A 12,965-nucleotide genomic window follows, 5' to 3' on the forward strand; every position below is an offset into this window, starting at 1 on the left:
TTCCTCTTTTACGACTCCCCGACATTCCTTTCTCCCTCGATCTCTTCTCCTTTCTCTCCTCCATGTCCCATGTGTCTATCCTTATTTTTGATTGACAAAGGTATATGTAAAGGGGGAGGGAGCCAAGGTGGGTACAGGCTGCAACCATGATCTCTTTGAATGGTGGAATGGGCTCAAGGGGCTGAATGGTCTTCTCCTGTTTCTCTCAATCTAGCCCCACCCCTGTCATTTCTTTGTTCTTCCTCTCCTATCTACTGCTTGATGATGACTGTCTACAAAAGGCAGTATATCTGCATTCAGTAATGTTTCCCAGCCTAAGCAGTTGTGCGGTCACGCTCCAGCTCTTTCTCAATGAGATGACAGACTATCTCATTTCTAACTGCTGCTTCCACTATCCTTAAAATCCAGTTCTATAATTGATCCCTCATGCTTCATTAGCTGCAGCTGTAGTGTGTGGCAGTCCTGGGCAGGATTACTCTTTACATTAACCATTCTGTTCCGAAACTTTTACAGCAGAATTGTGCAGCCATGGTCAGTGGGTAGCGCTCCCTTGTCCCTGAGTCAACAGGACGTGGGTTCAAGTCCCACTCCAGAGACTCAAGCTCATGGACTGAGCTGACATTGCCAGTGCTGTGCTGAGGGAGTGCCACACTGTCAGAGGTGCCATCTTTTGGATGAGACATTAAACTGAGGTTCCATCTGTCCTCTCAGGTGGACATAAAAGGTCCCATACAGTTCAAAGATGAGCAGGGGAGTTCTCCCCGTGTCCCGGCCATTATCAACTAACAGCACTAACACAGCTTACCTCGTCATTATCGCATTGCTATTTCTGGGAGCTTGCTGTGTGCACACAGGTAGCTGCATTTCCTACATTAGAGTAGTAACTACACTTCAAAAGCAAAAGTGACTCTAAAGTCCTTTGGGACATCCTGAGGTCATGAAAGATGCTACAAAAACACAAAGTTTGTCTTTCTGTTGTTCCAACACTGTGCAGGGAAATGCAAACTAAACAACATGGCGTTTGGGTCAGGTGGGGGCTTAAAATTAGAGAAATCCGTTTCCTGACCCAAACTGCCCATTTTTGGCATTAACTGAGATCGAAAGATGGGAGGATGACCGAACCAATCAGAGACACATTGGAGCTTTAAATATGATGATGAATTTGCGAGGCTCGTTGTCATTCATTGTCATCATTTTAATCTTAACTCCTGTCAGCTGGCTTTCCTGAGTGCCGGTAACCATGGAGCTTTTCCTCAAGATGAGGACACAGTCGATTTGGGACGTGAGTGTCTTTCCTACTGCCTGTTGAGCGTCTGCGATTGGGCACCCTCCATCATCAACCTCTCCCGCCACACCCCCACCCATCCCCACCCACCGCCAAGGCCTCCAATCAAACCACCACGAGGCCATTGATTTTCCCACCTTGAGGCCTCCAATTGCCCACCAAGCCTGCAATCATCAACCCCCCAACCCTGGCACCGAGCATTCAACACCCTCCGCCCTCCCTGACGCCGTCAATGCCCACCTCATCCCCACTTCCTTCAGGCAACAGTCCCTCCCATGACGAGACTTCGGACCTCCCCTTATGTCAAGTCCTCGACTTCAGCAGCCCCTCCACCCTTCCCCAGCCCAACCCCCTCTTTCCTTCCCCCAAACCACCCCCTCCTTCCTTCTCATAAACCCCCCCCATTCCCGCCCCACCCCCTCCCCACTTCTCCACACATACCCCTTCCCTCCATCCCCCACGTCACTCCCTCCCTTCTGCCCCCCTCTCCACCCGCTCGCTCCCTCTCATCCCCGCCCAGCTACTACCTCCTGGTAAACAGTCAGGGTGGGCCACCAAGCACCGAGGTGACGTGTGGGCTGGACTTTGTGTGAGTTTGGATAAAGGCAGCAGAGTTTTGAACGACCTCAGGTTCTTGGAGGATAGGAGTGAGAGGCCAACACCAGGAGAACGTTGGAATATTAAATAAGTGTTTCAGCTGAAAATGGGCTGAGGGGGAAGGGCCAGCCAATAAACAATTTTTAAAAATTGGGGGAAACTGGGACCTTCTTCTCCCCCATGTAGTAAGATTTTCCACAGTAAGAGCCTTTGTGCAGGGAGTGTCATGGACTGGACAATGTAATTGCCTGGAGATCCCTTACCTTCCTCACACAACCTGCCAGCATAACTTGGTAAACAGAGGCAAGTGAAGGAATTGATCCCATCGACGCAGGTTGCTCCATTATCACAAGGGCTGGACTGGCATTCGTCAATATCTGGGGAATAAAATCATTATGGAAAATCATTAGTGTCAGCCACGCCTCAGTGGATAGCTCTCTCTCTCTCTCTCAACTCTGAGTCAGAAGGTCTGTGGGTGAGTCCAGAGACTTGAGCACAAAAATCCAGGCCGACACTCCAGTGAGTTACTGATAGAGTGCTGTCTCTCGGACGGGACATTGACCCACGGGCCTATCTTCCGTCTCAGGTGGATGTAAAAGCACAACTTCGAAGAAGAACAGGGGAGTTATCTCCCAGTGTCCTGGGTGATATTTATCCCTTAATTAAAATCATGAAGCAAGCAGATTATCTGGTCATGATCACATTGCTGTTTGTTGGAGCTTGCTGTGACTGCTTTGTTTCCCACACTGCAACAGTTACCACACTTGAAAAAGTACTTCATTGGCTGTCAAGTGCCTTGGCTCTCCCTGAAATCGTGAAAAAGAGCGACTGCGAATCTTTCTTTTTTTTCCCCCCCCCGCACAACCTGAGCAGATGAAAATAAAACCAAAATGCTGTGGATGCTGGAGACCTGAAATAAAAACAAAAGGTGCTGGAAAATCTCAGCAGGTCTGGCAGCATCTGTGGAGAGAGAGAAACAGAGTTAATGTTCAACTGATTCAATGACTCGTCTTCGGAGTGGAAGAGAGGCTGAAGAAATTCCGAAGAAGAGTCATATTGGACTCGAAACGTTAATGCTGTTTCTCTCTCCACAGATGCTGTCAGACCTGCTGAGCTTCTCCAGCATTTATTATTTTTATTCCGAGCAGAACTTCGGACGCTCTTGCTCTATATGACTAACCTAAACGGAGAGAGCAGTCTATAAGTCAGGAGCCATTTGCACTGACTCCTGAAGCAGATAATGGGTTTAGCAGCCTGAAAATGAAGCCTTTAGCCAGCTGCAGAGAGGCAAAAAACTGCTGATCATGTGGCGAGATTACCTCAGGGAAGCAGTGGAAAGGCATTAAAAGGAGAAAAGGAATGAAGAAAGGGTAGTAATTCAAGCAACACAATGTGCTCCTACTTGCACTTATCGACCTTGAGTCATTGTGTCATGAGAAATTTTGGAAGAGTATATGTGATTAGAGATAGGTCAGAGATAGTCTCCGAGCTGCTCCTCTCCATTGGTGTTAGATCAATGGAATTGCAGAGGAAACAGGATGAAGTAATGCTGAGTCTACTCCGAGGAATTTCCCAAAGTGCCTGGTTACATTGTTCAGGTATCTCCGGGTACATCACTTAATGCATTACCTTTGGAACGCAGAGAGAGGTATTTGAAAAAGATAACAATTTTTAAAAGGGAAATGGCAAGGGATTAAGCAGATAGGTCTTACAGGGAGCCAGCATGGTCCTGATAGGCCAAAACGTTCCCTTCCGTGTGATAAAATGTTACCATACCAACCATTGTTATGGGGAACAAATGGCCGTTAACCATCTACGTACTGAGCTAGCTGACTGGCAAAACCATCATTTAGCTGATGCAATAGGAACTTGATCAGCCATTTCTGAAAGTTAGTCATTGAAAATAATCAATGGAGTACTTTTACATTAAACACAGAATTCAATGGGGTGGGAATTGATTGATCCACCAGAACCATATACTACAGGTTTCAATCGGAAGGAGTTAAACTGGGATCTTATGCAATGAGAATGATAGGAAACTGGTTTTGTCTTTGCTTATTTTATTCAACGGTGACCAGTTCAGGGCACCACACAGTAGGAAGGATATATTGGTCTTGAAGAGAGTGCAATGCAGATTTAGCAGGATACCTGGACTTCAAGGATTAATTATGAGGAGAGGTTACACAAACTAGAATTGCATTCCCTGGAATTTAGAACACTAAGGGGTGATTTGATCAAAGTTTTCAAGATATTAAGACAAACAGATAGGGTAGATAGAGGGAAACTACTTCCACTGGCTAAGGCGAGGAGGACATAGTTTAAAAATTAGAGCCAGACTTTTTAGAGGTGAAATTAGGAAACACTTCTACACACAAAAGATGTAAAATTTGGATAAAAGCAAAATACTTCGGATGCTGCAAATCTGAAATAAAAACAGAAATGCTGGAAAAACTCAGCAGGGCTCTGAAGGAGGGTCGTACAGACTCGAAACATTAATTCTGTTTCTCTCTCCACAGATGCTGTCAGGAGTATAAAGTTTGGAACTTTCCTCATAAAAATCATTTGATGTCAGATCAATGTGATCAGTAAAGTGATGGAAGGGGGCGTCGACGGTGCTATAAAGCGGCATTTACACAGCAATAACCTGCTCACTGATGCACAGTTTGGGTTCCACAAGGGCCCCCTCAGCTTCTGACCTCATTACAGCCTTGGTTCAAACGTGGACAAAAAAGCTGAACTCCAGGGGCTGAATTTTCCCATTGGCGAGCTGGGGGCGGGGCCTGCTCGCCGACATGAAAACGGCGCGGGATGATGTCGGGGGGAACCCCTGACGTCATCCCGCCCCATTTAAATATTCAGGAAGGCGGAGGGACAGCGCAATCAGCTGTTCTCCCGCCGACCTGTCAATGGCCAATTGAGGCCATTGACAGGGTAGTTAAATCAATTAAGTGCCCTGCCCGTCCAACCTCAAGGCTGGCGGGCAGGCCAGGAGCCCCAGCAGGCTTCTGATAATACGTGAATCCTCATCCACTGGTGGGTTGAGGTTTCATGTCGGTTTTAAAAAACCTTAATAAAGTTTCTGTGATATTTATTAACATGTCCCATCTCGTGTGACATTGTCACATGGGGGGGACGTGTCAATAATGTTTTTATTTTTCTATTTTTAAACATTCAAAAACTTTCAGCGCTCTCCCGGAGGCAGCACTTAGCATCAGGGAACAGTGCACGCACTTTGACAGTTGGGGAATCCCCCCCTGCCCCCTCCGCACAGGAAGAGCATAGAGCAATCAGCTGCCTGCCCGCCGCCAAGCCAGTGGGACCCGCCCGCCCGCCCGTCAAGGGCAAAATTCTGCCCCAGAGGTGAGGTGAGAGTGACTGCCCTTGGCATCAAGGAGCCCTAGAAAAACTGAAATCAATGGGAATCAGGGGGAAAACTCTCCACTGGTTGGAGTCATACTAGCACAAGATGGTTGTGGTTGTTGGAGGTCAGTCATCTCGGCTCCAGGATATCACTGCAGAAGTTCCTCAGGGTAGTGTCCTCGGCCCAACCATCTTGAACTGTTTCATCAATGACCTTCCTTCCATCATAAGTTCAGAAGTGGGGATGTTCACTGATGATTGCACAATGTTCAGCACCATTCATGACTCCTCAGATACTGAAGCAGACCGTGTCTATATGCAGCAAGACAACATTCAGGTTTGAGATGATAAGTTGAGAGTAGCATTTACACTACATAAGTGCCAGGCAATGACCATTTTCAACAAGGGAGAATCGAACCATCATCCCTTGACATTCAATGGCATTACCATCACTGAATCCCCCACTATCAACATCCTGGGGGTTACCACTGACCAGAAACTGAACTGGACTAGCCATATAAATACTATGGCTACAAGAGCAGGTCAGAGGCTAGGAATCCTGCGGCAAGTAACTCACCTCCTGACTCCCCAAGGCCTGTCCACAAGGTACAAGTCAGGAGTGTGATGGAATACTCTCCACATGCCTGGATGAGTGCATCTCCAACAACACAAGAAACTTGACACCATCGAGGCTTGATTGCCACCCCATCCACTACCTTCAACATTGGCTCCCTCCACCACCAACACACAGTGACAGCAGTGTGTACCATACACAAGATGCACTGCAGAAACGCACCAAGGCTCCTCAGGCAGCAATTTCCAAACCCACGACCTCTACCATCTAGAAGGACAAGGGCAACAGACACATGGGAACACCAACACCTGAAAGTTCCCCTCCTGGAAATATATCGCTGTTCCTTCACGTCAAAATCCTGGAACTCCCTCCCTAACAGCACTGTGGGTGTACCTACACCACATGGACTGCAGCGGTTCAAGAAGGTAACTCACCACCACCTTCTCAAGGGCAACTAGGGATGGGCAATAAATGCTGGCGATGCCAACACCCCATCAACAAACAAAAAAAAATTAATTGTTAAATCTGAGATTGTCAGATTTTTGTCAATCAGGCTGTTAAGGATAAGGAGCAACGGTGGGTATATGGAGTTAAGACATAGGTCAGCCATGATCTGGTTGAATAGGGGATCAAACTTGAGACTAAATAGCCTCCTCCTACACCTATTTCCTAAACACAAAGGACGGAATCATCCCAGATTTGCACCAAGTGTTGTAACAGGTGGGAAAAAGGACATTTTAACCACCAGTTGCAATAGCAAAGAGGGCAGAAAGCAGCAGGTGAGTAGGATTGTTGAGTATTTCTAGGCTTTAAAGCAGAAATAAGGTCTTTAGTTTGTGTTTAGGTCTCTACTCTTTTTTTTCTCATTTTCTTAAAAATAGCTTGTTAGGTATAAGATTGATACTGGTGTAAAAAAATAATTACAATAAAGTGTAAAGAGCAGGGATACCAGAGTAATTAATTAATAAATTAAGTAAAATACGATAGCGATGGCAGGACGGGTGATGTGTTGCTGCTGCAACATGTGGGAGCTGCTGGACACCAAGGTGATCCAGAGCAAACACATCTGCAGTAAATGTTTGCAGTTCAAGGAACTTTGGGTCTGAGTTGAGGAGGTGGAGTCTGAGCTGCAGACATTGCGCCACATCAGGGAGGGGGAAAGTTACCTGGACGCTTTGCTCCAGGAGGCGGTCACACCCCTCAGATTAGGTAGTTCAAATTTGGTCTGTGATCAGGGACAGGAGGGTGTGACTATAGTTGAAGCAGGTTTGGGGACCCAGGGGGTAGCATTCGAGGAGCCTCGGCCCCTGTGATTGTCCAACAGTTACAAGGTTCTTGCAAGCTGTGTGGACGAGAGCGGGGACTGCAGGGGGGATGGGCGAACTAACCACAGCACCATGGTCTCGGGACCCATTCAAGTGGGGGTAGGAAATAGGAACTTGACAGTGGTAAGGGACAGTATAACTAGGGGGATAGATACTGTTTCCTGCAGCCATGAGTATGAGTCCCGAAGGCTGTGTTGCCTGCCCGTTGCCAGGGTTAAGGACATCTCCTCAGGGCTGGAGAGGAACTTGGAGTGGGAGGGGAGGGATCCAGTTGTCGTCATCCACGTTGGTACCAATGGCATTGATAGGAGGAGAAAGGAGGTTCTGCTGAAAGAATTTGAACAATTAGGAGTTATATTAAAAAGCAGAACCTCCGATGTAATCATCTTGGGATTACTACCTGAACCACGGTCAAACTGGCATAGGGTAAATAAAGTTAAGGAGTTAAGTGCGTGGCTCAGAGATTGGTGTGGGAGGAATGGGTTTCAGTTCATGGTCACTGGCACCAGTACTGGGGTAGAAAGGAGCTGTTCTGGTGGGACGGGCTTCACTTGAACCGCGCTGGACCAGTGTCCCGGTGAACTGAATAACTAGGGCTATAGAGAGGGCTTTAAACTAAATAGAGGGGGAGGGGGTTCTGCAGAGGGGATTATTACACTTAAAAAGCAAAATGATATGGCAGCATTGCAGGGAAGCTATTTAGGTAATGATACTCAGGGTGTGACAGGAAGGGACAGGGTGTACAAACATTAAAAAAGCAGCAAATGGGGTCAAAGGGGGAAGAAATAGTAAAAGGGCAAAATTAATGGCTCTTTACTTAAATCACATGGTATTCGGAACAAAATAAATGAATTAACAGCACAAATAGAGGTTAATGGGTATGATCTTATAACCATTACAGAGATATGGTTACAAGGAGGGAACTAAATATTCAGGGGTATGAGAATTTTTGAAAGGAGAGGCAGGAAGGAAAGCTTTGTTAGTACGAGATGGAATAAGTACAAAGGCAAGAAATGACCTTGGATTGGAGGGTGTAGAATCCATATGGGTGGAGGTAAGAAATAACAAGGGGAAGAAGACACTGGTGGGAGTAGTCTACAGGCCCCCTAACAGTAGTTATGCTGTCAGACAGAGAATAAAGCAGGAGATAATGAGGGCATATAATAAAGGCAGTACATTAATCATGAGTGATTTTAATCTTCATGTAGATTGGGAAAATCAAATTAGCAGAGGTAACCATGAACAAGGATTCATAGAATGTATTCGGGACAGTTTCCTCTAACAATATGTTCTGGATCCAACCAAGGGATCCGGCTATTTTGGATCTGATAATGTGTAATGAGGCAGGTTTAATAAATGATCTCAGAGTAAAAGATACTTTAGGAATGAGTGACCATAACATGGTAGAGCTTAGCATTCAGTTTGAGAGTGAGAAACTTGGGTCGGAAACAACGGTGCTAAACTTAAATAAGGGTAATTACAAAGGAACGAGGGCAGAGTTGGCTGGAGTGGACTGGGACAGGAGTTTAGCAGAAGAGATGGTAGATGAACAATGGCAGACATTTAAGAAAATAATTCATGACTCACAACAAAGATATATCCCAGTGAGGAAGAAGGATCCTAGGAAGGGGATAAACCAACCATGGTTAACCAAGGAAGTTCAGGATAGTATCAAATTGAAAGAAAAAACATACAACGTGGCAAAGATAAGTAGTAAGCCAGAGGCTTGGGGAAGTTTTAAAAACCAACAAAAGATGACCAAAAAACAGAGGGAGAAAATAAACTTTGAGGGTAATCTAGCAAGTAATATAAAAGCGGACAGTAAGAGCTTCTTTAAATATATTAAAGGAAGAGAGAGGCCAAAGTGAACATAGGTCCCTTAGAGGACGAGGCTGTGGAAATAATAATGGCAAACCAGGAAATGGCAGAGGAGTTGAATACATTTTTTGCATCAGTCTTCAAGGTAGAAGACACAAATAGCATTCCAAAAATACTAAATAATCAAGGGGCAAAAGGCGGGGGTGGGAAATAAACATAATAACTAACTCCAGAGAAAAGGAAAACTAATGGGGCTAAAGGCCGATAAGTTCCCTGGACCTGATGGGTTGCATCCTAGGATATTAAAGGAAGTAGCTACAGAGATAGTGGATGCATTGGTAGTAATCTTCCAAGAATCTTTAGATTCTGTAGAAGTCCCAGAAGATTGGAAAACTGCCAATGTAACATCCTTATTCAAAAAGGGAGGGAGGCAAAAAACAGGTAACTATAGGCCAGTTAGCTTAACATCTGTCATCAGGAAAACTTTAGAGCCTATTATAAAGGATGTAATAGCAGAATAGAAATAGAATAGAAATGCATAATATAATTAAGCAGAGTTAGCTTGGCATCATGAAGGGGAAATTATGACCATGAAACCATTATTGATTGTCGTAAAAACCTATCTGGTTCACTAATGTCCTTTTGGGAAGGGAAATCTGCTGTCCTTACCTGGTCTGGCCTACATGTGACTCCAGACCCACAGCGATGTGATTGACTCTTTAAAAAAAATGCCCTCTGAACAAGGGCAGTTAGGGACGGGCAAAAAATGCTGGCCTAGCCAGTGAGGCTCACATCCCACGAATGAATTTAAAAAACACAAGGGCTGGGAGTTTCTGGTCCCATTGCAGGTCGGACCCACCGAGGGCAAGGCAGTGCCCCACCCAGAAGTCCACTGACTTGCGCCGGGAGCGAAAGATCCCGGTGGTGGGCGGGTGCGTAAAATCCCGCCAAAAGAGTCTACAGAGGGATGTAGACAGGTTAAGCGAGTGGGCAAAAACCAGGCAGATGGAATATAACGTGGGAAAATGTGAAGTTATGCACTTTGGCAGGAAGAATAGAGAAGCTGCATATTATTTAAATGGAGAAAGACTGCAGAAACTGCAGCACAGAGGGATTTGGGGGTCCTCGTGCATGAATCTCAAAAAACTAACATACAAGTTCAGCAGGTAATAGGTAAGGCAAATGGAATGTTAGTCTTTATTTTTAAGGGAATGGAGTATAAAAATAGGAAAGTCTTGCTAAAACCATACAAGGCACCAGTTAGACCACACCTAGAATACTGTGAACAGCAGTCCAGAGAAGGTTCACTAGGTTGACCCCGGGTATGGAGGGATTTTCTTATGAGGAGAGGTTGAGTAGGTTGGGCCTGTACTTATTGGAGTTTAGAAGAATGAGAGGTGACCTTATTGAAACATATAAGATTCTTTGGGGGTTTGACAGGGTAGATGCTGAGAGGTTGTTTCCCCTTGTGGGAGAGTCTAGGACCAGAGGGCACAATCTCAGAGTAAGGGGGCGCCCATTTAAAACAGAGATGAGGAGGAATTTCTTCTCTCAGAGGGTAGTGAATCTGTGGAATTCTTTACTGCAGAGGGCTGTAGAGGCTGGGCCATTAAGTATAGTCAAGGCTGAGATAGACAGATTTTTAATCAGTAAGGGAATCAAGGGTTATGAGGAAAAGGCAGGAAAGTGGAGTTGAGGATTATCAGATCAGCCATGATCTCATTGAATGGCTGAGTAGACTCAATGGGCCGAATAGCCTACTTCTGCTCCTGCGTCTTATGGTCTTATGGCAGCCTTTCATGACATATCATCCTCTTCCCGCCTCATTAATTATGCAGCCACATGAAAATGCCGTCTCGCTGGTCGGCAGCCTCTGAATCACCAGGCACGCCATTATCTCACCGTCTCCTCACTCCAGGTGCCATATCTAAACTACAGCCACGCACACAGTTCTCAACGCTTGCAGCCCAGGACTGCTCCAGTGAAGACATGGCCCTAAAAGCCAGGAAGAGTTCAGTGACCCATCACTGGAAAGCCTTTTGGAGGCCCGTTGTGATGTCCTCCACCCCCGCTCTGTCCGCAGGAGGTCCAGCAATCTCACCACTCTGGCTTGGGAGGTGGTGGCAGAGGTGGTCAGTGCCAACGCTGCACACAAGAGGTTGGCCATCCAGTGCAGAAAGAGGATGAATGATCTCAGGCTAAGGCAACCATCTCACTCATCATCACTCTGAACTCTCACACTCACAAGCCCATCACACATTCACTAGCATCTCACTCACTGCCAGCTCAAGGGACATCACCACTCACTCTCTCACACACACCCTCACATCTCCATCTGGCCTCATCTCCTCTGGAGACTGCCTCCTCAGCCCTCACTATCTTGAGACTACTTGCACAGATCAACATGTGCCCCCACACACACCTTGGGATACCCTCCCTGCCCCAGTACAGCCCTCTCCCTGCAGCCTCTCCCCTTGCCTGAGGCCACTTCTCCATCTTCCCCAGGCTTGCCCTAGACCTGCAGCCATTGAAAAGCCACCCCCGCCTTATGGCTGGTCTGGTAGGTAGAGACCTGCCTGTGAGCCCCTGTAAAAGTGATGTGGTGCTGCCTGTGAAGCCTGGCACTGATGGCTGCGAGTGCTGCCCAAAGCAAGGTAGGCAAACAAACCTCATAGTCCCGAGTGAAATGCAGCCCGCCAGGTGCACGCCGTGTATGTACAGTTGTGAGACACGTTGGTGTGCAATCACACCGATGTACCTGGATGATCCAGTGTGGGGGGGATGATTCCGGCGAGCAGGGATTATACTGATATGTAGATGTATTACAATGTAGTTTCCGACGTTTGGCAGTGGGAAACACAGCCTGCCATTGACGGGCGCAGAGGGCGATCCCAAACTGGTTTCATGACGGCGTGAAACTGACTTTTGGACTTCCCGCCATGTTATCTGCTGACGCCACCATGAAGCCCAACGTCAACGAGCATGGAAAGTTCCACCCAAAAGTTTATAGAATTTGGAATTCACTCCCACCAAACCTTTGGTTGGTGGGATTGTTGGTGCTTTCAAGACTGTGAGCAGTAGATTTTTATGAAGGATTCTGACAAAGCAAGCAAGGGGAAACTGTTTCTACTGGCAGGAAGGGCTAGTAACCCATAGACACAAATTTAAGGTAAATGGGAACATTTGGGTAAGATGTTGAATGATGCCTGACACTCATGAAGCTTTACCCTGAGCCTAATTCAATGCCCTGAGGAGAGGAGGGGACAAAGTCAGGATAAGAATCACAGAATCTTTACAGTGCAGAAGGAGGCCATTCGGCCCCTCGAGTCTGCACTAGCTCGCTGAATGAGCATTCTACCTAAATCCACTCCCCTGCCTTATCCCCATAACCTTGCCCATTCTTTCTTTTCAGATAGCAATCCAATTCCCTTTTGAATACCTCGAACGAACCTGCCTCCACCGCCCTTTCAGGGAGTTCATTCCAGACTTCAAACACGCTCTGGGTGAGAAATCTTTTCCTCACATCACTTCTACTCCATTTATTAATTGTTATTCATTGTTAGCCCCTCACTTCACATTGAGGGGGAGGGGGGGTGGGGAATGCATTACAGAATCAACCAAGGCCTTGAGAACCCTCCACGGAGAACAATAAGTCCTGAGGCGGGAGATCAATCTCCGAAAATGATATGGGAACAGCAGAGAAAATGTTGATGTATAGGGGGTGCAACACAAACTTGTAGTCGCCCTGTTTCCATGGACAGAATTTTAGCTCGTAGGACGGATGTGCACCCGACCCGACCGAGCGTAAAATGGCCCACGATGATGTCGGGCGAGCGCCAGAGTCAGCAGCGCGCCCGCCGACAATTAAAAGGCCTATTAAGGGCATTAAAGTTATAACTGTAAGAAACTTTTCACCGCCCGTCCATCCTTACAACTGAGTCACATGAGGGGACATGTTTTGTAACATTTTTTAAATCTTTATTTTTAATGTTTTAAACTGTTCATC

The 12,965-nt window shown here is 46.5% G+C and overlaps 1 protein-coding gene across 1 annotated transcript in view; it reads right to left on the reverse strand.

The window, feature by feature from the left end:
* Window positions 1-12,965, reverse strand: part of ncanb (neurocan b) — a 149,636-nt gene that overhangs the window by 22,888 nt on the left and 113,783 nt on the right. The window contains exon 7 of the mRNA XM_078554756.1: window positions 2,146-2,259. Coding sequence (XP_078410882.1) covers window positions 2,146-2,259 — 114 coding nt within the window. The remainder of the gene's footprint in view (window positions 1-2,145; window positions 2,260-12,965) is intronic.

The sequence above is a fragment of the Cetorhinus maximus genome, chromosome 13, assembly GCF_964194155.1.
Source record: "Cetorhinus maximus chromosome 13, sCetMax3.hap1.1, whole genome shotgun sequence".
In the NCBI taxonomy this organism is placed as follows: Eukaryota; Metazoa; Chordata; class Chondrichthyes; order Lamniformes; family Cetorhinidae; genus Cetorhinus; species Cetorhinus maximus.